The sequence below is a fragment of the Myotis nattereri genome (assembly GCF_964212035.1).
Source record: "Myotis nattereri genome assembly, chromosome: 13".
In the NCBI taxonomy this organism is placed as follows: domain Eukaryota; kingdom Metazoa; phylum Chordata; class Mammalia; order Chiroptera; family Vespertilionidae; genus Myotis; species Myotis nattereri.
This window is the reverse complement of record NC_138088.1, coordinates 61,248,059-61,274,425: the sequence shown is the minus strand read 5'-3', so window position 1 is coordinate 61,274,425 and position 26,367 is coordinate 61,248,059. Positions and strand designations below refer to the sequence as shown.

General features: G+C 45.0%; 1 protein-coding gene across 11 annotated transcripts in view; it reads right to left on the bottom strand.

Annotated features, from left to right (window-relative positions):
• The window catches only part of ATE1 (arginyltransferase 1), a 52,949-nt gene that overhangs the window by 16,057 nt on the left and 10,525 nt on the right, over positions 1-26,367 (bottom strand). For 3 of the 11 annotated variants that reach the window (XM_081104520.1, XM_081104524.1, XM_081104527.1), the window contains exons 5-10: positions 26,059-26,298; positions 23,893-24,104; positions 22,834-22,962; positions 13,656-13,688; positions 6,276-6,457; positions 3,416-3,515 (exon numbers count right to left, since the gene is read on the bottom strand). In XM_081104520.1, coding sequence (XP_080960646.1) covers positions 3,416-3,515; positions 6,276-6,457; positions 13,656-13,688; positions 22,834-22,962; positions 23,893-24,104; positions 26,059-26,298 — 896 coding nt within the window. Of the gene's footprint in view, positions 1-1,152; positions 1,639-3,415; positions 3,516-6,275; positions 6,458-13,655; positions 13,689-21,839; positions 21,969-22,833; positions 22,963-23,892; positions 24,105-26,058; positions 26,299-26,367 lie in introns of those variants that run through there. The other 8 variants (XM_081104521.1, XM_081104525.1, XM_081104518.1 and 5 more) reach the window with 4 other exon arrangements.

Sequence of the window (26,367 nt, the reverse complement as noted above, 5' to 3'; positions counted from 1 at the left end):
GGGTTCAGCGATGATCCAGAAAACTAAAGCAGCCCAGGCTGGCAGACGGCAGCAGGGTCTGACTCAAGTCACAGACACACCCACACAGGCCGGGGTCTAAAGCCAGGCCCCAGGCTCCAGGAGGATAGAGAGTGAGGGGAGACACATGATTGGCATTTGAAATGGAATCGTATTTTACAAGAGCAAAGAGGAATGAGCTGGCCACCAGGCAGAAGGTCCTCACAGCGGCCCAGGCTGCTCTGCTTCCCGGCTGCTTCCCGGCACTGCCCACCGAGATAACGATGCTGCTCACAATGGCTTCCCTTTAGCTAATGCCACCAATGGAGACAGCAGGTTCTGAAAGGTCCGGCATAAAAATCCTACAGCTGCCTCGCTCTCACAGGATGAAGACATGAGGAGAGAACATGTCCAGATGCAGATGCAAGAAGGAAAGGAGGTCGGAGCCGGGAGGGGGAGTTCTGGGGGAGCTGGCTTCACTCTAACATCAACACGGAGGCAGAGTAACAGCCGGGAAACCAGTCAGACACACGTGCACACATGCTTCTCTGGCAGCTTAGTGCCACCCAGAGCGAGGACGGGCCGCGCCTCAACAGCTGGTCCCAAAATGACCGCCCAGCCCACAAGCAGCAGCCAGCACGGTGGTGCCCTCTGTACAGGAAAGATAAACTGAATGCAGCTGCGAGGGGCAGAGTCATTCAATCCATTTGGTTATTAGGAAGCTGCGGTTCCTGTTTATTCCCACGAGGCAAGGACAACAGAATGACTTACATACACGAAAGGCAGACCTTCCTCGCACATGGGAAGCAGAAAAGTGAGCATCACACTTTGGAAATGCCAGCCCAGGTGCTGTGCTGCTCCTCCTTGCACAAACACTAAATCACCTTTAAGTGACGTGAAGGCCACACGTGAGCCTCCTCAAGAAAATGTCAGACAGTCCAGTGTCCTCAATGAGTTATGGCTGCCCAGGGCCATGGATTGGGCCCAGGAAACCTCTCTGGTGTGTCGTACAGGATACTTTATGTCAACGTGGCCACGTGAGCCCAGTCACTCTTTCTGACAGCTCCTCTCTGACGGCAGCAGTCACATTACCCACAGTAACCGAGCAACTCAGACCAACGGCGATGGGCAACCCTTTACCCAGGCCTCTCGTACCTCAGCCATTTGAGCCAGAGTTCTTGGTTGTCAAGGAGTTTTCTGGGACCGGGACAGTGACAGAGGAGACATGGTTTGCTCAAGGGCCTGGCAAGCAGGGACCACATCTGCTCCTGGTCCTCGTGCCTGGCGTCCGCATGTTCTCCCAACACAGGCTCTCCATGGACACTCAGGGATCACGCTACAAACAGCTGAGCGCAAGGAGCTACAACGTGCACTCAGAAAGGACAGGAGTCCCCCTGCTGCACCTGCAGAGGTGGATGTGTGAGTGCCCATCAGGTGAGAGACGGCAGGAGAGAGGCGTGCAGGTGAAACAGCGCCCCAGGCTGTGGACACTGTGGAGAGAGCGGCAAGCTTCCTTCTTCTGGGCAGAGCTCATCAGTGCTTTTCAGAAGCCCCAGAGGTGACACAGCCATAAACTCACTGATGACCCAGGACTGTCTTTCCAGGTTAGGAATCATGTTCCCTCCACACCAAGCTCTGCCTCTTTGTGGGAAGGAGTAGAGGAGGACGGGAAAAGAAGAAACATTGATTAAATACGCTTTCAATCCCGTTAACATCTACCTTTCATGAATATGCAAGGACTTTAGGGTTCTCCAATTAGAAGTGACAGACACCTCATCATGAATCTGGTAAGCAGAGCCAGTTAGATGCATTTCAATTCTCCAACCTCTCCTCATGTTGCTAAAAGGAAGACGTGAGCCAGTGCAGACGCTGGGCCCATGAACCACACGGAGCTTCCACTCGCTCCCATCAGTGACGGAAGCTCAGCACACAGACCCTGAGGAAACCGCCTTTGACTCTGAGGCAGCAAAACCTAAAACAACAATTTAAACACAAGAATTTGTGATGAGCATGTGATGTTTTCACTCGCCCCTGCCAGCAGGAGGCATCGGAAGCCCCTACACTACAGCAATGCTCTGTGGCCACCGGGCATTAGCTCCAGGAAGCCGTGTGCTGGGCTCTGTCCATGGAGCAATGGCAAGGTCACCTGTTCCCTGAGACGAGCAGCAGCGCTGGCACCGCCTGTGCCCGTGCTGTTAGACCACGGCCAAGGCCGGCACCGAGTTTAAGGATGATTAATCACAGCTAATGAGCCTTTTGTTTCTTTTCTGACATTTCCGAGCCCTTTCTGCTGTTTCAACCATCTGATGTCTGGCCACGCCATGACACCCACGCCGACTGCCTGCAATCACTGCTAACTCTGGCCACAGACAGATCTGGATAATGAGCTCAGCCAAAACACCGCCTTCAGATCCCAAAGGCCTGGCAGCATTAAAACAAGTTTTGGCCATGGCTGGCCTATAGAGAATATTAAAACACGGGGAAATGCCAGCAAAATCACTATTTCCACAAACCTAACGGCTGGCGCTCAGCACGCTGGTGGCACTACAGGAAACCCACGTGGGAACGAACAGCTTACAAACCTGCCTCGCTCCCAGCGCTCACTTCTCGGAGCCCCACTCATGTCCTCAGGAGATAAGCTGGTTAATGCTACGTTCACAGTGTTAACAGCAGACCGGGGCACAAAACCTCACCGACAGGGCCACCGCTACAAACCAAACCAGCTGCTAGACAGACTCCACACCTGTCTTCTTCCTAAAAATGTCAACGTTCCCCTGGTCTAAGATTGACGCTGGTGGAATCCTTCAAACCAGTAACAGTTCTATGGGGATTACTCAGCTTTAATTCTTGTGGCAAAATGATTATACTTTCCCCCAACTTCCTCACTTCTGAACTGATTTTCCCCAGGCTTCATTCAGAAAAAGCATGTAAATTTACCCAGAACAGCTAAGATTTCTACATGGTCAGCAAATTACTGCAGATTAACTACATTAGACAACTATTAAGTGCTGATGGGTAAGGCACTATTCAAGGCGATGAACAGGACCAGCCGTGGGCAAACTATGGCCCGCGGGCCGGATCCGGCCCGTTTGAAATGAATAAAACTAAAAAAAAAAAAACCCAAACCGTACCCTTTTATGTAATGATGTTTACTTTGAATTTATATTAGTTCACACAAACACTCCACCCATGCTTTTGTTCCGGCCTCCGGTCCAGTTTAAGAACCCATTGTGGCCCTCGAGTCAAAAAGTTTGCCCACCCCTGGGCTAGACACTACAAAAGGTTGAAGACGCTTAAAGAAATGTGTTGATGTCCATTAGAAATGTACAAGCAAGTGAAACTATTGTGATGACAAACTGTGAAAGCACGGATATTCATAAACTGGATCTACAGCAGACATGTGTGAAATCAACGTTACCTTATATCTCATCTTGGGACATGAGTGAATGTAGAAACCCATATAATAATAGCTGAGTTGAGATGCTTTTTCATGAAGTTGCCTAGTGAAAGCAATTTCTCTGTCAAAAGAAGAATAAAGAAGAACAGTTATATCTAGTTCCAACAATGTATGTAAATTGATGACAAATATTTGGTAAAATTTGATACTAAGCTATCAAAAAAAAAATCCAAGTATTGAAAGAACTAGTTTAAAAACACTGTGAGATGATTTTTAATATAAAGACACCAAAAAAACCCTCTGAATTTTGATAAATGCATCTAAATTCAGGTTTCACACTTCCTTGGGCATAGATAGTGGTTAATCTGAAATTCAAACATCATAAAGTTGGAGACATCTATTTAGTATGGTTTCTTGCTGTTATTCATTAAGCAGATCAGGTAACCTCACGCTGGCACTGGGTTGGTATCACACTTGAAGTCCAACCTCCTTCCCATGACCCACAAGCCCTGCTCCCTCTGCCCCTCCTCACCGCTGCCAGCTGCCTCGCTGCCCTCCTTGCCCATCACTGCCCATCGCCAGCCGACACCCTAGCCCACCACACCTTCCTTCTCTTTCCTCCCCTCCTCAGGGTCCCTGGACTTCTACCCCAGACTGTACAGAGCCGGCTCCTTTCCTGCTTTCTGCTCCTCAACTGCACCTGCTCAGAGCCTCGCCCGACCACCCTGCGTAACAGCAGCCTCAAGCCCACCGTGGTTTTATTTGTCACAGCACAGCAGAGGGCCTAGAATTATGTTCTTGGCTTTTGAACATGTAAATAGAACTCAAGTAAGCATCTACTAAACGAATGAATTACATTGCTAAAATACATCTTTTTAAAAAAAGCCATGCTCAAGATCGCCAATTCAAACATTTTTCAAATCTGCAGACTAGATTACATAAAAATCTATATTGATTATAGATTGAAACACAAAAATCTATATTAAATGATTGGTGAGAAAAACTACCTGAACAGGTTTCACTGAACTACATTAAAGTCGGTAGTAACAGAATTGGAACTTGTGACCTACTGGCTCCGATTTTGCTCTGAAATACTGATCTCCTAGTTCTCTCTCCTCCACAAGCTCAGCAGCTCCACCTCGAGGGCGCTAAGGGAAGGGCGGGAAGGGCGGGAAGGGCTGCAGACAGGGCACCTCCCGGTGCTCTCCTGTGCAGGCTCCCTGCTTCCTCCTCAAAGCTCTCTAGAATTTTCCCAAAGTACATCAAACAATAAACACAACTCTCTCATTTTGCAGGGAATTAATTATTTACTATCTCAAATGCAGGATTTCTATGTCTCTTAGTTATTGAGACATGGATGGGACTTATTATACAGGAATAAATATTCTTTTTTTATATATATCTTTTATTGAGTTTTTACAGAGAGAGAGAGTCAGAAACATCGATGAGAGAGAAACATCGACCAGCTGCCTCCTACACACTCCCCACTGGGGATGTGCCCGCAACCAAGGCACATGCCCTTGACCGGAATCGAACCTGGGACCTTTCAGTCCGCAGGCCGACGCTCTATCCACTAAGCCAAACCGGTTTCAGCGGGAATAAATATTCTTAATATTCATCTGTGATGTCTAGACAAATACACAGCTATGCACTGTAAAGTGATAGATACAAAAAAAAATCGCAATAATTTCCAAGTGTTAACTGATTTCGATATGAAGAAAGAGTATGTTTTCTGAAATCAACAGAATACATGTCTCAAGTTATAAAATGCGACTGCTTCAAATGATCAGTTCCAATTTTAGTGAGATCACCAAGAGTCATAAATATTTTTTAGTTTATATAAAAATGCAACTAAATACATAAAAAAAGTAAAAGATGATTAGAGATCGGTTGTAAATATTGTTTAATTGTGAATTTGCTATCACTATTTTCTTGGTTGAAAATACCAAGATGGAGAAATTCTTTATATCATGGGCCACTGAAACACACACAAAAATCAATTATGGACCAAATCAAAAAAATAAATCAAACGGTGATTAAAGAAAATATTAACTTTTACTTCCATAAAGACAAAAAACACTGTACACAATAATTAAAATAATTGCAGAGTATATTTTACCATGATGTAAAAATGTGACCATCAGACAGAGGAACTGGGAAAGGAGAGGAAAAAAAATGACACAATGATACCGAAGGACAAAAAGAGACTCAAGCTCCCGAACAGAACAGCTATTCTCAATTCCCGCCCCCCCCCCCCCCATACAGGCACCAGGAAGAATGAAAACAGAAACAAGCATTTTCATGGAATAAGGCCCTGCTCTCTTCCCCTCAGGATCATGCACCTGAGGTATGTGCGCTGTGCTGCACATATTTGCGGCTGACATACAAGGGAAGTCATCGCCCGATATGGAGCCGACGTCAAGTCAAGCCTAGGCTAGGACTCCCGGGCCTAATCGATCTCCTTTACATAACTGCATATTTCAATTCATTTGTGCCAGATTCACTTAACCTTTATGAAAACAATATATACAACACCGATGACAAGAAAAATAAATATCACATTTAAGGATCATTAAGTGGTTCTGACAGGGGAGCTTAAATAAATGCATAAACTAAACAACAAAAACATCCCACAAATATAATGACTTCTCATGCACTAGAGCAGATGGATGGAGACCTTCAAAAGCTTGGGAATTACCATCAGGCACTGGCCTCAGTTCTAAAAGTGGTGTTTCTAAATACCAATATAGAAGAGATTACTGTAGCAACAAATTATATGTACTATCACAATAGGATTTCTACTGTTTATGATGAAACATCATCAAATGAGGAATTACTGGAAGTTCTATATGACCCTAACAACTGTCTAAGGCAATCTTACCGTAGTGCAGAGTAGACACCCAAGGACAGAAACGAATAATCAGGATCATAGTACAAATACACAGACGACACACAGTAGGGAAGGATGTCAATCACCCCCACAGCGATGATCTTGCCGTCCAGCCAGTACTGCTGGTGAAAGGAGCCATAGCCACAATCGGGTCCATTAGGGGGATTCTCTGGCTGTGAAAACAGACACACACGAGCAGTTTGTCACAGATGTGCACATATGAGGGTTAGCACACACACATGTATTTACTTGTTCTGTGAGATAAGGCCTAAGACAAATGACGCCCCCGTAGTAACAGGCACACCGAGCACCCAGATCTTGGTTTCTCCATTCTGCAATCAAAGGAACCAGAAAAAGAAAACGAACCATTTCTCTCTGGAGGACTGACTGACTCCAGGACTGAGGAAGGAAATGGACAAAATGAGCCTAAAATATCTGGTAATGCCAAAAGCAAGGAAGGACTCAACACAAGAAAAACAAACCCCGACGAGTGGAGGAACATCAAAGGGGCAGGGGAGAAGTGAAAGAGGTCCAAAGGTCCGAGCTGAAATACTGAAAGAAAGTAGTGTCGCCCAGCCAGTGTGGCTCAGTGGTTGAGCATTGACCCAGGAACCAAGAGGCCACCTGTTTGATTACCGGCCGGGGCACAGGCCCAGGTGTGAAGGAGGCAGCTGATCGATGTTTCTCTCTCAGCGTTGGTTCTCTCTCTCCATCCCTCTCCTTTCCCACCTCTCCAAAAATCAGGAAGAACCGAAAGGCAGGGGAGCAGAACTCCCTCCTGCTGAAGTGTGGGCTGCACAGAGCCACTTCCTCCCCCAGAGCAGCGCATGGGGGGAGGGGAAGTACCTGCACAGGGGACCACGGTCACAACAAACACGAGGACTCACTGAGGTGCCAGCAGTGTCCGTGGTTTCTAACTTCCACGGAGTAGTTCAAGTGCTGCTTGGGCAATAAACACATCTTCAAACTTTTAAGAGCTTCCACTGACTATAATGCATTATGTCAAACCCACATGTAGCTTTGCTCTAACGTGACTATTATTCCCTGGAAGTAGACACAGGTTCAAGAGGACAGGTGAACTACCTGTTATGGCTACACCACCTCAACCAACACCAACAGCTGAAAGATAGAGTCTAACACCCTGTTTCAGAAACTAGACTACGCCAACTCGCCACAAGGAAGACTCCAATCCCTGTGTGTCCTGGCATTTCCCAGGAACCGCCTTTCAGAGGGGAGCCCTGGGGCCCACAGGAATGCCCTCCCTGTTGTTGGAAATAATCGCACAGGAGAGCAAGCCTGCAGTGGCCAGGAGATGGAGAGGGGAGAGCTTGACTGTCAGAACCCTCCAGGTCAAACGCTGATGAGGCCGTAACCAGTTTGACTCAGTGGCTAGCGTTGGCCCGCAGAATCAAACTGTCCCGGGTTTGATTCTGGTCAAGGGCACGCACCTGTACCTCGGTTGCAGGCTCACCCTAGTTTGGCACTTGCAGGAGGCAATCAATCTATGTGTCTCTCACATCGGTGCTTCTCTCTCTGTCTCTCCCCCTCCCGTCCACTCTTTCTAAAAAATAAAAATAAAATTAAAAAATCAAAATATCCACGGGTGAGGATAAACAAAACAAAAAAAGCTAATTAGACAAATTTGTGTATCAGCTTGAAATATTTTTTAAGATTGCAATTTACCTTCTCATTTCCAATAACCATTATTTCTCTCATTCCCTGGACTTTGCTTTTAATAACCTGCTTCCATTCATTTCACTGCTTTGAATGAGCAGTTTGCCCTCCCACAGTTATTATTCCCATCTCTCAATGCATGTGAAAGCCAGGGACCTTCGCCACCTGCAAAGCACTTTATGTAGATACGGGGGCTGCCTTCCAATTCCTTAGGAAAAGGAAGCCACTGACCCCCTCACATCACAGAGGAGGAAACCTGAAATCCACGAGGAGTCAATTAAGCAAGACAATCATGAAACCATGGAGTTACAAACTGATCCAAGACAATAATTTAACTTATTTTAAAAGTATGTTTCTACACTTTAAAAATAGGAATCATCCTACTACTCACGCTCAAAAGTAGTTGTAAGAAACAAATGACAATGTACAAACAAAAGCACCCTGCAAATTTGGGTCAGTTTCGCTTTTGGTTTAAGGGGGTCTGAATGGCATATCCTAAAAGATTATGTCCATGAAGTTACATCAGTGGCTCATTCATTTAATAGCAAAGTTATTTAAACTAATAACTGCAGTTAGCTTTCATCTCCTCATACTTAAGTCAGTGATGTGATAGCAATTATTTAATAGTTTATCTTTCTCATGCCTGCAGTTTATACAGATTTGGATATGTGAAAGAATAAGCAAAGTTATTTCTCAAAAGTTCCTCATTTCAAGGATTGAGCTGACAACAGGAGAAGTAGAATAAAGCTCACCACCAGCTACACAAAAGGAAGCCCCCCTCACACCCGGGAGATGGCAGCCGGCTGTGATTAATGAGCCATGCAGCACAATCCCAGGGCGCTGTGCGGAGTGCCACCGATGTTAATAGGCCACTTCAGGCTTCTAGTCCAACTGCTCCCCAATGAGTGTCTATTCTCTCTGATAAAGTGCACCTGTCTCCTGACCATCTGCCTCCATGTACCTGTTACGCTTAAAACACACACTTTAGAGGCTCAAAGGGGGAGTCAGCTGCCAGGCACCAGAGGTGACACTGTAGGTTGGTGGGGGGAGGGGGGGTGGGGGGACGTCAAAGACAGGAACAGGGAATGTCTTCAGGGGCTTTAGGATCAGAGCCTGTGTCCTCCTTCCTTCAGTGGCAGCCAAAAGCGCCTCCCCCAAACACAGCTGTTCACCACAAGCCGTGATTAGACAACTGGTGTCCTGAACTTTTTTAAACAAGTTTATGGAGGCCCCCAAAGGTACTCTTTTTAAGCACAATTAAAAGTATGCATTGTTTTACAATAACTTACTCCTTGTTTTGCCTTTTGTTAATAGTTTCATGAAATACTGTATATACTAAATTTTGAATTCATTTTAAAAATAGAAACCCAAAGGTGTGCGAAACCACTATGGCATCAAAATCTACATTATTTATTTATTCATTTATTTTAAAATTTTTTTTTATTGATTTCAGAGAGGAAGGGAGAGGGAGAGAAAGATAGAAACATCAATGATGAGAGAGAATCATTGATCGGCTGCCTCTTGCACGCCCCCTACTGGGGATCAAGCCTGTAACCCGGGCATATGCCCTTGACCAGAATCGAACCTGGGACCCTTCAGTCCGCAGGTTGACGCCCTATCCACTGACCCAAACCAGCTAGGACTACATTATTTAAGAAAAATAGAAACTAAACTTGAAAATTTGAAATAGTCTATAATAAGAAATTAAATAAGTTTAATATTGAAACTGCAAATACCAACATTCAGGGTTAACCAGTTTTGTAAAAGTGATTTAAAAATCAAATGCAACAAATTCCTAATTTTCTGGCAATTGGTACACTAAAGAAACAAATTAAAACCGTAAAATAAAGAAACTAATTACAGTACATTTATATGAGCAACTGTTATGTAATAAGTAAAAACTATTCTTACCAAGACTTTTTAGTAACATGAACATTTCTCCAAGTTAAGTAAGACTACAACACTGTAAAATGGAAAATATGATCCCCATCATATGAAAAATTACTGGGTGTCTTTCAATGCAGGTCTGGCCACACACCGCTACGTAAGTTAACTAACATTTAAGAAAATTGAAAATTCGGCTCCTAATGAGCTCAGTAGCTGTGTGACCACTAGCAACATCCAGGTTGGAGACAGTGCAGGTACAAACATTTCCACAGCCGAGCTTTGGTTTAGACCCGTGGTTCTCAACCTTCTGGCCCTTTAAATACAGCTCCTCACGTTGTGACCCAACCATAAAATTATTCTCGTTGCTACTTCATAACTGTCATGTTGCTACTGTGATGAATCGTCATGTAAATATCTGATCTGCAGGATGGTCTTAGGCGACCCCTGTGAAAGGGTCATTCGATCGCCAAAGGGGTCGCGACCCGCAGGTTGAGAACCGCTGGTTTAGACCGTTATATTTAATATAAAGTCAATAGTGGTGGATTCCAGCGGGCCATCTTGCCATTTGTTTTCTGTCTCACCTGTGCTGTCCACCTTTCCTTCTCTTCCCGACCCCGAGAGACTGAAGATGTGCTCTCGTCGCTGCCGCCCTCACCACTGGACTGTGACTGTGTCTCCTCTTTCCTTTTCTAAGGCTGCTCTCGGGCAGTGGCCCCCCCCGCCCCCCACACACCCAGGACATTTGGCTCCAGCTCGGACGGAGGGTGCTCCTGGCATCCGTGTGAGTAAGAGACAGGAGTGCTGCTCAGGAGAGCACCCACAACAAGGACGGAACCGACCCCGACAGTGCCGAGATTGAGAAAGCTTGCTCTAGCGTTTACAGACTCGTCTCCAACTCATCACTGTCTTCCTTCCAATAACGTGACATCACTTCATGTGTCACGAGTGTCAGAGCAGTGTCCTCATCCACTCCGCCTGTCGTCACTGCCGCTCACACAAGCAGCTGCGATGCTGACCTTACCCCGCCTACCTCTCCAGGCTCAATGCGCGTCGTAAGCATATGGGGACTATCTACCTCATAGACACTTCGTGAGAATTGAAACAAGGGAAGCAGGGAGCTTAGCACAGCACCCACACACTGTAGGTGCCAACTTCTTGGTAAGTCAAAGTAACTGCAACTGAAGACTTTAACTGATCTGAAAGGAAGGGCTGGAAGGACACCGCTGAAGACAAACCTAGCAGCCCGCAGCCACACAGAGTTCAGTTCCTCACAGGCCCCTCCTGGGCTGTCCCCTCCAGAATGGGGCTGAGACTGCCCCCTACGCACCGCTGGCGGGGCCTGACTCAGAGGAGAATTTCAAGAATCTCTCGGCCTCTGATATATAATCCCTTTACTTACCTACACCTAATTGAAGACATCTGTAGGTGGTGCCACACAAAATGTAATTCAGACTTAGCAATGTCAATAAAAACGTCTGTAAGGGAGAGGCCGATGGAAACCTAGCAGGGAGCGCACACCAGCAGCCGCAGAGCCACACAAAACGGGGACGAGAATGGAAATATGTTGCCTGACTTGACGAGGTGATAAAAGCTCTTTTCCCATAAAGCGTAATGAGCTCTATTAGTCCTCAACTCACAGGAACGTGAAGGGTCAGCCCCACAGAGGGAAGCAACGACGCTCCACACATGGCTCCACTCAAGCGGCAGCGGATCCCGTTACTGATGGAGTCACTACCCAGACAATCTCATCAGTTCACGTGGCCGGTAACTGTTAGGACTTGCAACAAAGGGACATGGTTCATTCAGAGCAGCTTTTGTGGACAAAGTGAAATTTAGTCTCCTTCATTTCCACCTGCAAGTCTCATGTACTTCAGTCTCTACCAGATTATTTTTCTTTTATTCGAAACTGGAGGCCCGGTGCATGAACAGTGGGGTCCCTTGGCCTGGCCTGCGGGAATCGGGCCGAAACAGGCTCTCTGACATCCCCCAAGGGGTCCCGGATTGCAAGAGGGCACAGGCCAGGCCGAGAGAGCCCACCAGTGCATGATCGGGGTTGGAGAGGGACCACGGTAGGGCTCCAGGGCGTGTCTGGCACGTCTCGCCCAGTCCCCATCAGCCGGACCCCAGCAGCAAGCTATCCTACTGGTCGGAGCGGTCGGAGCGTCTGCCCCCTGGTGGTCAGTGAGCATCACAGCGACCGGTCGAATGGTGGGACACTTAGCCTACTAGCCTTTTCTCTCACATTTTATCACGAGCTTCTCAGATTAGTCAAGGGGCTCCTCCTACAGCGAAACCATAAGCTTAGTGGCAAAACCAAACATTTAGAGACTCCCAACATTCTCCTGCCTTAGCTCTGCTTTGGCTCTCAGGTTCCGCGGGGCCAAGGAGCCGAGTCCTGAGCTCAATGCCTGGAGATTGGGGGGGGGGGGGGGGGTAGCAGACAATAACTGTCATCAGGTAGCCCCTGGGAAATTCCAGTCTAAAACAGTATGAACAGAAAGCCCTCAACCACTTCCCAAATACTTTAAGGAAAAAAAGAGCACAGTGGCCACGTTAAATTTTTATTTTTTTTCCTCCCCATGTCCATAGGTCCAATCAGAAATAGGTCACTTTAGCTAAGGCAACGTACAACTCCAAATCATTACGTGGAAAAAGCAAATCACACAGAAAGTGACAGAAACCATCCCTAAGCTTCAATCTTGATACTTGCCCTCCTGTTTTCACCGAAGATTAAAGCGGCCGCACATAAGTCCCAGTGTTAGCCGGGTGCGAGGGCTTATTAAAGAGCACGCGTCTGGTGCAGCTCTAGGTGTGCGGTGATGCCCCAAGCCCACCTACACCTGAGAGAACCCTGAGACGAAGACGGCAGACCCGAGGCTGAGGGGCTACCACCCAGCTGGGCAGTCAGAGTATCACCCACATTAAGATACAAACCTTACCTGCTGTGCTTTTAGCTGCCAAAATATGGGTAACACCTGCTACTCTCAGCCTCCGCCCCACCACCTCTGTCCTCCGAGCTCCTGCGCACACCACCGAGAATAAAGCCAGGAGGCAAGAAAAGCAGGCTCCTCTCACTGCCGTGAGCGGCTCGAGAAGCTGGGGCTGGCCAGGTGGCCAGGAATGAAGGCGTGATCTTGAACCCACAAGGCTCTAAGTCCAAGCGTCTCGACACCTCAGCCGCCTCCCTTTCTATTTTTCCCAGTCTCACGCCTCTCCTGCAAGTTATTCCGTATCCGCTGCAGCTACAATGACTCCTGGTCCTCTGAACAGCTAAGTGTCTTCTTCCGCTCACATTTTATCACCAGCTTCTCAGTTCTAATCTGCAGAACCGCCACGAGGACTAAACCAGGAAGTGAACGAGGCACCGAGAGGGCGTTCCAGGAACAGCTCAGTCAAGGCCAGCCTCTGCTCTGCCCGAGTCAACCCACAGATTTTCAAAAGCTTTTTCGAACCAAAGAAAACGTCCCTGATGTCAGCCTCTGCCTACGCTTCTCCACCTCGTCAACACCTCGGCAGTTCAGAGAATAGAAGGCTGGTGTTAAAACAGTTATGGGAGCAGGAGACACAATACTGTTCACTCCACTTATTAAAATAGAAAATGTACCAAAAAGAAGCAATGGCCTGTTTGCAAGGTGAATAGCTCTGTAAGTCATCAAAACTCTTATCAAGAAAGTCTGCATTCATCTCGTTTCTGTTACTGAAGAACGAATGTGTCACAACGAAATGATCCAGCGAGTGATCGTTACCAAGTGCGTGGCCCACACAAGACGTCCACCGGCGATGCTAGTGCTGAGGTCGGGGTGCACTTACCTCCAAAGGTGAGGTGCAAAGGAATCCTGTGAACTGCGGTCACATTCGAATAGAATCAGGTTCATCCAGGTAAGGAGCACAAAAGAGAACAGAAAAGGAAACTTATTACACGTGTTTTCCGCAAGAGCACGTCAGGTAACCCCAAAGTCTACATGTAGCATCAATGCTCTCGTACACGCACAGCCACCCAGAGCAGAGAAGGGCAATCTGGCCCACAGGGGACATCTGACTACTTGAATTAGATTAAGTCAACTTTTTTTTTTTTTAAGAATCTGTATAAAAACAAGTAAGTCCTAAAATATCCTTTGAAGTTTCATTTCACAGCCCTTGTATAAGAAAGCGCCCGCTCTAAGGGAAGAGGTCAGCATCTGCCTGACCATAAATGCCACAAAGTCAAGTAAACGCCAAGCAAAGGACAAGGTGTAAATCAAGAGGAACCGAGAAGAGAGAGGAGAAAGTCAAGAGCAAAAGAGGTTGGATTTGATTGAATCTCCGAAGCTCCGGGTTTAGGAGAAGCAAAAAGAAGCAATCCTATGTATTAAAACAGTCCCACTTACATGAAATATTCATAATAGGAAATCTCTAGAGACAGAAAGTGGAGGAGGGTTACCAAGGGCTGGGCTGGGGGGAGGGTAGGGAGTGTCTGCTAATGGGTAATGAAATGTTTTAAAATTAGATGATGGTGGCCCTGGCTGGTTTGGCTCAGTGGATAGAGCGTCGGCCTGCGGACTGGGGGGTCCTAGGTTCGATTCCGGCCAAGGGCACTTGCCCAGGTTGTGGGCTCGATCCCCAGTGTGGGCGTGCAGAAGGCAGCTGATCGTTGATTCTTTCTCATCATTGATGTTTCCATCTCTCTCTCTCTCTTTCCCTCTCCCTTCCTCTCTGAAATCAATAAAAATAAAATTTGAAAAAAAATTAGATGATGGTGGTAAAATCATTGATTGTACACCTTAGGGGTGAAATCTGTAGTATGTGAATGATATCTCAAGATATTAAATAAAAGCTCCCTCCCCGCCAGTTTTGCTCAGTGGATAGAGCATCGGCCTGCGGACTGAAAGGTCCCAGGTTCAATTCCAGTCAAGGGCACATGCCTGGGTTGTGGGCTCGATCTCCAGTAGGGGGCGTGCAGGAGGCAGCCGATCAATGATTCTTATCATTGATGTTTCTCTCTTTCCCTCTCCCTTCCTCTCTGAAATCAATAAATATATTTAAAAAAACAAACAACTCCCCCATCCCCAAAACAGGCTAGATGAGCCCAAGTGAGAGGGAAGTTACTGCTCCACTTGGTGACAGTTACCCTGTTCAGCTTCTCCTTCCCCAGCCACACGCATACCTTTCCTCTCTGCTCTTTCTCTGAGGTGCACAGAAGCTTACAGAATGCTGCCTCCCAGCATTTAAACAAAGACCCATACGATTTGGGGGAGGCAGTCATGCACAAATGACAAAGCCAAGTGCAGGTTCGCTCTGAGCCCAGGACTTGACCTCACCTCATACATATGCATAATGGTGACTCATGTTTTCTTAGATGTACTTACAAAATCAACATCCTTGTCATCAAACCCTTTGAGTTACAATAATGATGATATACCCAAGTAGCATAAACTCTTGATCTTTCTAAATGCAAATTAACTACGAGCACAGCGGGTCAGGCCTGCTCCCGAGCCCTGCTGGACTCTCCCTAGCCGGCACTCACAAGGAACACAAATGATTTTATTTTCTCTTAGAGATACACACAGAAATGTTGCACAATGCAATTACATGATGTCTGGGATTTTCTTAAAAATCACTGAGGGGTCAGGAGGGAAGTAATGGGGTGAGCGTGTAGACAAAACAAGACCAGCCATTGTATTATACTAGTGAGGACAGGAGATGAGTATTTGAGAATTCATTATACGAATCTCTCTACTGTGCGAATGTTTCAAGTTTCCAGACTAAAGTTTAAAACACTGTATCATGTGGTGAAGGCAGGGGGCAGGGGCGGGCTAGAAAGAGCCAATGGGGAATAAAAGGGGGCATCTGTAATACTTTCAACAATAAAGTAAATTTAAAATAAAATTAAAAAAAACTGTACCAGACACTTCCTCCCCCAAATACTAAAGTAAATGTTACTGAAATATTATTAGTACACGCCAAAGCCACATAATTAACTAGTATCCTATAGGCTCTCGATGCCAGGGAATACCAAAATACAGAGACTGTAAGAATGTTTTCTTAAATTATATCAGTATGCAATTCGATTATATTAACTGTTAAGAGAACTTTCTGAAAGTGCAAGGTATAACAAAATTTTAAATTCTCATAACGCTGACATGAAACAAGTCACTGTACAGAAATTTAAAGTCCAAGCTTTGTTGTTGTGGGTCCCTTTTACAGTAGCCCAGCATGAGACAGACTGACTGCACACTTATAGGTACCACTTACACACTTGGTCAGACCGGCTCCGGGCAAGACCGCATTATGACAGGTTCAGGTGTTGCCAACAGCTGTTAATATTATTAATAGTATTTTACCATTTTTAATATGAATGAAAACCTATGAAAAGAACTTTGAAAAAGTATTTTAAGATTTGTTAGCTAAAATGTGCAAAGGACAATGTCTTATTTATCTATATGTCCCCAAAACCTACCATACTGACTGAAGCATGCTAGGAATTAAATATTTACACAATTGGTTGAATAGAAGAATCACACTCATCCATAGCCGAGGGGAGAGAAATACGGGAGCCATTTTAACCCCTAGAGTCCCGGGGAGCGCAATCGTGCTCCTCCCGTCTTTCCCCAAAAGTGCTGGGAGCGCTACTGGCAATTTTTTTTCCAACTAGTATTTTATAATACAATCAGCAAACAATATATGTCAAAGATGAAAACAAATGTAGTAAAGGTTTCCTTAAGTTTTTGAATATGTAACTTCCTTTACTTGCGACTCATAATGTTTTCCCTAAACTGCTGTTAAATCAGCAAAAATGCCTTGGCAATTTTAGCATAGTTCCTAGGATATTGGTTGCCACTCAAAGGGTTAAAAATAAAATTTTGAATGATTTCTAAAATGTCACAGAAAAGCTTTTATATATGTGTATGTTTATACACACATATATACCTCTATCTTATATTTCTAGATCTACACAAATATATTCCTATTTTTACACATTCTTCAAGACAGAATTATGCTCTGGGTAAATAATCATGTATGTTAATACATATCCTGTACAACTACTAGCTGGGAGAAAATCGCCTGCTTTTTCATCATGCAAGCAGCTCCCTAAAATTACCTGGCATATTAAATGAATTACCACAGCAAAGCCACAAACTCTCCTTGTTTGGACTAGCCATCAACAGGCAGCATTGTTCACTTGTCAAGTCCTCAGGAGGAGGCCGTAAAGCATGAGGCTCCTCAGGTTTAATGGGGAAAGCAGACCTAAATTACAGCCGCTCAAGACCAAAGGCGCTCGCGCCAAGATGATTCCTATCACGTGAGCTTTGCAATCACTCAACGGTGCTTACTCGTTGGAGGCAGATTTCTCAACACTCAGGAAATTAATGCAGCTTTTACTTATAGAAAAACTGTCAGGCGTTCCGGGCTTCCTTTGAATTTTCCTTTTCCTCACGTCCCACGTTTCAAGAACACAGTTTTCTTTCTGAGTAGTTTTCCGTTGGCTGCAGCTTCTCTCCAGCTGCTTCTTAGGAACAGTCAGCTCAGCTGTGGGTCCTCCCCATGAGTTCCTGGGCACCGCTCCGGGCACCGTCCCAGGCACTCTGCTGACTCCAGTAGAGTATTTTCACAAGTTGGTGGAATAGCACAAGGTACGCTACAGGTTATGGGAATCTGATCTAGCGAGTTCTTCAAAAGCAAGAACCTCCATCACCAGAGTGCAAATCCAGAAACATCAGTTCCCTTGTCTTCAGTTCCAAATAAAGCAGTTAAGAAATACACATATAAATCTCCCCTGAATAATACCTTTTATAGGTTTTATGTGGTATACAAGTAACTTAAAGACTAAAATTACATGCTGATGAACCAAACAGAATGGTTTGAAATATTACCTCTTCCTTTGAAAGGACTAATTCTAATTTAATTAAAAATTTAAACCTATGTAATCTTTTAATTCAAACAAATATTTGAAATAAAACAGAAAAACCACCAAAGAAAAACATCATTCTGACTGCAAATGCTGCCTGGTGGCCCTGACCTGCCGACTCCTAACGGTGGTCTTCTGCACCCTAGCAGCCAAGGTGCAGTCAATCGTCATTAGCCAAGCACCGTCCCCTTCATTTAACCCTTACAACCAGCTCACGTTTGCCACGAGGGGCCTGACAGGAGGCAGCCGAGGGACCGGACTGGCTCAAGGCCCCTCAGGCAGCAGTGGGAGCGGAGAGCTAAGGCAGGACGCCTGCAGAGTGCACACTGCTACGCTGGAGGCCTCAGCCCTCAGGTCATGTTCTCACCCAAAGTGTACGAGGCTGTAGACATAACAAGCATGTTGGGTGTCGTCTTCATACCACTCAGTATAAATGATTCAGCAGTGGGCACACCAACTTTATGCAGTTGGTTAATCAAGAATTAACATTCAGCCCTGGCTGGCTTGGTTCAGTGGATAGAGCGTCAGCCTGCAGACTGAAGGGTCCCAGGTTCGATTCCCGCCAAGGGCACATGCCTGGGTTGCAGGCTCGATCCCCAGTAGGGGTGGTGCAGGAGGCAGCCGATCAATGATTCTCTCTCATCACTGTTTCTCTCTCTCCCCTCTCCCTTCCTCTCTGAAATCAATAAAGAAACACACATATATATATGTATATATATATATATATATATATATATATATAAAATAATAGATTATTTTAAAAAAAGAATTAACATTCATTTCATGCCACACACTCCACTTCATTCTCTCATTACTCAGCTTTTGAGAAACAACACAGGTATGTGCATATTAATATACTAGAGACCCGACACACAAATTCATGCACAGGTACAGTCCCTAGGCCTGGCCTGTGATCAGGGCCATCTTCTCTGGCTGCCCGCAGCTGGCCCCACCCCCGGCCGCCACCCACCCCAGGTTCCCCATTCACCATCGGGGAACACCAGGGGGCAGCTCCTACATTGAGTGTCTGCCCCCTTGTGGTCAGTGTGTGTCATAGCAACCAGTCATTCCACTTGGATTTGCATATTAGGCTTTGATTATATAGGATATGTTTATGAGAGGTCAATTATCAAGCTACTCTAGAATTTCAGACATTCAAACCAAAAACAAAACCCCCAAAGAAAGCACTAAAAGGTGATAAAGGTTGATGAAAAGCATCCCGACACTTGTACCCCCTCACACAAGGATCCCTCCACTTCTGTTACCTGGTGCTCGTTTCCAGGACAATTACAAGCACCAGCATGCTCCCTGCACCTGCCCTCCTCTCAACCCATCCCTGCCAACCACCATCTCGACTCACTCACTATGCCAACTGTTTCTGACCATCTCTGATCACCTCCTGTCACCCCGGAAGTGCCCCACCAGAGCGGGGATCTCAGCCTGCTGACTCACGTGCTACCTACCAAATGCTTCTCCAGCAGTACCTGGCACACCCTAGGTGCTCAATAACTATTTTAACAAACACATTAAGAGACCACAAGGTAAAGAGGGAAAGCGCTAAAACTAGACAAACTAACACAGTGAGAACTGACATCAAAAAGAGAAAGGAAGAGGCTAAGAGAGTCAATTAGAGAAAAGGCAGTCGTCTGCGGGCACTTGCACAGGAAACACAAGGCACCATCAGCAGACAGTCCTGCCCGGCGCTGTGAGGAGGCAGAGGACTACCACGCACTTGTGAAGGACTGTCACTGACATGATTTGAGAACATAAAATCTTGGCAATAAAGATGTTTCAATTACCTGGAAGGTTTGCTCATGTTGAACATCTCACTCACTGGTGTCAGTTATTCTACAGACATTATTTAGGCCACTGTAACTTCGTCGAATGGTAAAATGTGGCCCAGTAGAAGGCACCTTAATTTGTAGGCATCACTCTGCCATTGATCCCCCATTATCTTGGACAAATCGCCTAATTCTCCAAATAGGGGAAGTCAATCTACACAACCACGAAGTTCCCTGTGTCTCTAATGTATGATGCTATGATTTTATGATCTGAGATGAGTTTCCGGAAATTACTGACCAAAATAAACTTTAAGAAAAATGTTCCCAGTGCTACTTAACACAAACCCTTTTGCATCTCCCCCAAATTAACATTATGCTACGAATACAACAGAGCCTTTAACTTATTTAAGTGATTCAAAAGCTTTGGTAAGTTAACAAATGTCTCACACACCTTAAGACAGATTAGAATACGAAAGTACCCTGACTTAGAAGTTGCTCATAAAAAGTGGGTTTTTTAATTAAATTAAACCGATCATGGCCTAAGCCCTCTACTTTATTCAGCTAAGTTAGTCCTGGCCTTAAAAAATATACAAAAAATATTTCAAAATGCTCGGAGCTTGCCTTCATTCACATTCTGTTAATTGTATGAGTTAGATATTTATAAACTAGTGCATGCCTATGTACATGACTGGTTTGTCCGCATACCTGAAGGAAATGTCAGTCTGACAGTGATAACTTTCTAAACGTAAGTTATTATTTTCATATACATAGAGTAAGACTACTGAGGGGAAATGAAACTGAAAGTGTCTGGAAGTTCCAAAAAAAATGTAAATCTTTCACAAGCAACGAATCATCTATAATCATCATATTCAACGCCTCAATGCAAACTGCTTCTACCCAAGGGCAGGAGGAAAGCATTTATCCCACATCTCAGGCTGTGAATACAGGGCTGTATCCCACACTGGTAGGGCTGATGGGGATCAAAGCGCAGACTGTTCTGGAGCCAGGGCGCCACCTGCTGGCTGGAGCCATGCACAACCCAGTATCCCATTAGCTCCGGTGTTTCTCCAGGTTAGGGCGGACCCAGGGTGACTGTCTGACCACATATGCCTCATGGAAGACAAGCCTCCCCTAACCCAGTCCCCCTGAGGAGTGCAGGCCTCCTACATCTGCAACGCTCACAGGAAGTGCTCTGAACTCTGTAGCAAACAGTGTCCAGGAAGGCACAGGAGCCGGGAATAACCTCCATCACGGCAGGAACATCTGCAGCAGGGACACCTCCTTACACAGAGACCGCTAGGGCAGCTCACAGGCTTGACACTGCTGATCAGTGAGCCCCAGTGTAATATCGTCTAGGGAAGATCCTGCTCATGAAGCAGGGGTGTCCCTCCAAGAGAAAGGAGCCAGAGAGCAGCGGCATGAGGGGCTGCAGGCCATAGGAGCAGAGAGCTACTCAGCACCCCCAAGAATTGTTACCCACTGCCAACAGCAGTCCAAAAATATTAAATGGGAAATTCCCGAAATAAAACAATCCGTAGGTTTTAAACAGCACACCACTCTGAGCGGTGTGAGGAAATCGCGAGCCACGCCGTTCCACCCGCCCAGGACGTCAATCATCCGTGCCCAGCGTATCCAGGCGGTCTATTCTCCTCCCCTGGTTATCAGGCAAACATGGCTCCCATAACTTGATTATAGCACCAGCTGTGGGCAAACTACGGCCCGCGGGCCGAATCCGGCCCACTTGAAATGAATAAAACTATTGAAAAAAAGACCGTACCCTTTTATGTAATGATGTTTACTTTGAATTTATATTAGTTCACACACACACTCCATCCATGCTTTTGTTCCGGCCCTCCGGTCCAGTTTAAGAGCCCATTGTGGCCCTCGAGTCAAAAAGTTTGCCCACCCCTGGTCTAGCACGCTGTTCAACTGCACCATTACTGTTAGCTATTGCTGGCCATCTCCTAGGTGCCTAATCTATAGATTAAACTTCGCACAGGCATGTGCAGGAAGAACCATGGCACACTCAGGATCTGGTGCACAAAGACTGGCGATAAGGAGCATGCAGTGATATCTGCTGACGTGGCCTGAGGACAACAGATAAACAGGCTTCATTCAGGCTCCTGAGCAGGACACTGAGTAAGAACACATCCTTCTTCTGAGGATTTACAGGCTGACGTGTAAAAGGCGTTTTCATGATATTCAGACATACACACTGAAAGCAGAGTAATACACCCTCCACTTGGCAGAGAATAAAGTGGCATAAGAAGTTCTATTGCTTCTTCACACACAAGCCCAGCACATAGGAAAACGTGTAACAGAGGGTACCTCAGTCTTCCCACACTCCTCGGGCGGATCCTGGTGTATGGCCATTTGATACTTGACATATAAAGAAAACGACTGGCTGAGGGACGACTTGAACTCTGGGTCCTCAAAGGAGACAGGTACTAACCTCACCTTCAGAGCAAGGAAGATACAAGCAAACGCTATTGAAACACCTCCACCTGATGACACGCTTCTGAAGGTGAGGCTAAGTAAGATCTCCGCAATTCCCCTTCCAAAGCTCAGCACTGGATTCTCCAGGAAGTGAATCGTCCTGGGAGGAGTGACGGGCACAGACCTGAAGCACTAGCTTCACATTAATAACGGCCAAGACATTGATCTTCCTTTGTTTGGGTTTCCTACCCACCTACGTCGTTTTCTGCACACCCTGGAGTCAATGTGGCTGCTAATGGCCATGGCCGCTCCCTCTGTCACCACGACATAGTAAATGCTTTAAGCTTTTTCCTCTTCCAGATTTTTCCTGGGTAATTTGATTTATAAAGTTACAAGCAATAAGACAGGACTTTTGTTCAAATACTCTATCTTACTTTACTTTTCTAACTCTCCTGAGTCTGGGCAGTATATTAACAGAGTAAGGCAGCTGTTATGAATGAACCCTTCTACACGTGACTTGAAAATGGGGAGAAAGCATATTAACCTGTTGTGCAAAGTATGCCTACCATAAAATGTAAAGGTTTTTTGCATTTTTCTCAAATATTTTTACTTAGACCTCTATTATTTTTTAGATAAATGCCTCTAAAGATAGTGATTTTAATTAAAGGTAATTCATTTTGTGTGTTCCTTTTCCACTTTGAAATTACACATGACTGGCATTAGGCACAATTTGCACTTTCAGAATGTCCATCAATCCAGTTCTCTCTTTGCAGATATGCTGCAAACGGAATATAAATAAAATGCACCACAAGTAAACCGATAGTTCATACAGGGATATCGAGTGGAAGGGAGAGTTCCGTATGCACAGAACGCTTGGCCTGCTGACCTGGCTGACAGTTGGTTCATCAGGTGAGTGGTTGTGAATAACCATCTGGTACCGTTTATAGACCTGGTACGACTCCAGCATTGTGGCTTTGAACTGAGAACTTGGTGGAGATGATCTCACCACCCTCACCTTCAGAAGGAGTTAAAAACAATGTCCATTAATTCATTCGCTTATTCCATGGAATATGCATTAACAGTTACTCCCACCCAAAAAGAACCAAATGCTCCAGTACAAATATTAATGCATAAATATGTAATATTTTAACGTTAAAAATCTACCAGTTAGTAAATAAATTTAAGAAGTTATTCCTCCAACTTACAGGCTCGTTAAGAAGGCAGAGGACCCTGTCTCATTCTAAGACTAGCTAAAGTCTACGACCCAGTTATGGAAGCTGCTCTCTTGTAAATGACAGGATCATTATGGCTGATTTAGAAAACAAGGTATAAATACCAAACGGATACTGAAAAATCTAGACTTAATCTGGAATGTAAATCAATTTGGGAAAAATAGCAGGAACACTCTAAAAGTGTTCCTATCATGCTAACCTGGCTTGGGGGAGTAACGAGAAGTTTCTGACGCAGTACGACTCAGTACTGCTGCAGTGCTCCCCCTGCTGGCCTGCACAGGTGCTGCTGCTGCTCCACTACGATCAGGACGACAGAATAGCGACAACAGTGATGCACCTTCTGTGACCTGTTCGCCTTTACTATCTAAACCAAAACTGCCACAAGTGAAAGTTAAAACAGGTGTTTTTTGCTTCTTTTCACTTAACTACTAAATTTCAATCACGGGATACAGAAAGCCAGACTTTACGCATCATAACATGCAAAAACCTGGAATTGCTTTGGTAACTTTAGTCAAACTGCCTATTTTTTTAATCTTAAGTTTCTCTCAAGTAGCAGCTGACGTAGTAAACACAATGCCCCTCCATCCACTTTAATTCCCAGTTTACACAACGGATCAATGGGTTAATATAACCTCAAATGAGAACATACAAGGGAATCCACGCAAAAAACAAACAATAAAGCAAAACAGAACATTCTATGTTCTCCAAAGTACCTCTAACTTATGTGACGCATCCTCTGGTAAAGATTCAAAAATTAACTCTTCCAGCGATTTCGGCTGGTTGGGTTTGGTCTTTGGTTCCCGTGGAGCCTGGAAGCCCTCCGGCCCTCCGGCCGGGCTCTGCTGCATGAGCTTTAACCTCTTTCTCTCCTTCCGGATTTCCTTTGCTTTCCGACACGGAGGCTTGCTCAAATCTGCCCCTTTGCCTAAAAAGAATTTCAGAATATTAGACCAATCACAGTTGACTCTGGAAATGTTTTTTCAAGCCTCAAAGACTCTACAGAACAAGTCCAGAGAGACCCAGCTGTCAGGTGAGCTTCGGGGAGGTGTCGGAGAGGGTCCTGGTGTGGAGCCGAAAGTCCGTCTTCAAATTCGACCGTGGAAGCAAGAACTGCTGGAGAAGGTGAAGAGGCACAGAGCTTTCCAGCTCTTACTGTTGAAAATCTCTGTTTAAAAAGTATTTACTTCCTCTCTGCCTTTGTGAGCAGAGAGAGCATAATCAAGTATCTTTTGCTCAGGACATGGCTGCCTCAGGCCCACACTTTCTGAGCACTGGGGACACAGACACGCTCAGCCTCAGGGAGGAAGATGTGCTGGTCCCGGAGCTCACTGGGGCGGGTTCTCAGTGACAAACACCTTTACCTGGCGGACAGTACCTCTCTCCCCACCTCACTGAGGAGTCGCACTAGTTAGCTCGTCAGCGGTTCTCAACTGTGGGTCGCGAACAATGAAAATACATCCTGCATGCCAGATATTTACACTATGATTCATAACAGGAGCAAAATTTCAGTTATGAAGTAGCAACAAAAATAATTTTATGGTTGGGGGTCACCACAACATGAGGAGCTGTGTTAAAGGGTCGCGGCATTAGGAAGGTTGAGAACCACTGCATCAGAATTTTAATCAAACCTCTTTAAAAGGTAAAAATTTTAACTATCTGGGACCCCATAATTCGACAATATCACATATTGAAAATGACCCTCAACCTTATACCAAGCTAGACTTCTCCTGGCATCCATTTCCCATATCCTTGCTATGGGCCAGTGTAATAGTAACACCAGTTCAAGGGTAATCGTCATTATAGAAACAGTAGTACCAAAAATGGGAGATATCTGTAATACTATCAGTACAACAAAAATCATAAGTATCATCAATTATATGTCAGTGACTCTTTCAAATGAGGGGAGGGTACACTGAAGTTCATTATAATATTCAGTCTTCATGTGTCTGTTTGAAATTCTCTGAAACGGCTTTTTAATCTGATACACAAGTAATTTTTATAATAAGAAATTAAAAATAAAACTAACCCTATCACTCTAGTAAAAGTTGAAGGAAATTACCTAAACCATTCAAAGTATTTTAATGGCTTATTCTCATTTTTAGGATAAAATCTCAGACCAACATCAGTTTAAATGCCATGAAAGTCTTACATTAAAAAAAACACACACACAAAAAACACTTCAACAAAAAGTTTTCTGTGCCTTTATATATGTAGCAAAGAAAAACTAAAATAGTACTAAAAATACTTTGTTCTTAAGTATAAGAACAAATTCAAGAAATGAAGCATAAAAATCATCCAAACTATTTTTATAAAATTTTAAAAGAATTATATACACATACATGCACACGAGCACATTATATACCCATTTAATGCTTAATAAAATTTTTAAACTTAATTCTTTTTATAAGTGAAAATATAGGAAAAAAATCTTACCTTTTTAAAAGTGAAATCAAATATCAGAATCTCAAATTTTTTAAATTAAAATTTATTATGATTACCTAAAAAAACTAATGATAAACAAGAATTTTACGATGTCTATATACTGTGGACATAATACCAAAAATTACTGTCTCACTTAACATCAAAAATAAAAATGTTTAGCATATCTTTTCACTAAAAAGTTTGGTTCTCAAGCCTCGAGGGCCCTAAGGTTGTAAGAAGAAATGGAGCTCTTTTCAAATGTGTTTGGGGATAATAAGGCTAGTTTCAGGCTTACTAAACATTGGTTTTAAAAAGATGTGACTCGTCCATCTAAACCCAGGTAGTAAGCTGTATGCTGTAGACTCAGGAGTAACTCGCATCTGCAGCTGGTGAGAGGACCCGGGTAGCACCCAGCACATAGAGCACCTGACAAGACGTCGATGACAACGGCGCACTACCTGGCTTAGGAGCTGTGTGCACGTCCACTGGGTGGGACGGTTCCCCAGAGCCCAGCTCCTCGTTTTTGTCCTGTGACTGAAGAAACTCGTTAGATTCCTCTTTCTTTGTGCTTTTCCCTTTCTTCTTCACTTCCCTCTCTAGGCTCTCTTGGAGGTTAAGGTCACACTGTAGATCCAATTTATTGATTAGCGCCATGTCCCCGGCAACGGCATCCTCCATGCTGGGCTCCATAGGCTCATCTACAAACAAGAAAACAGCCAAGTCCATCAGCCAGACACGGTCAAGGCACATAAAGGGGAGCAATGTCC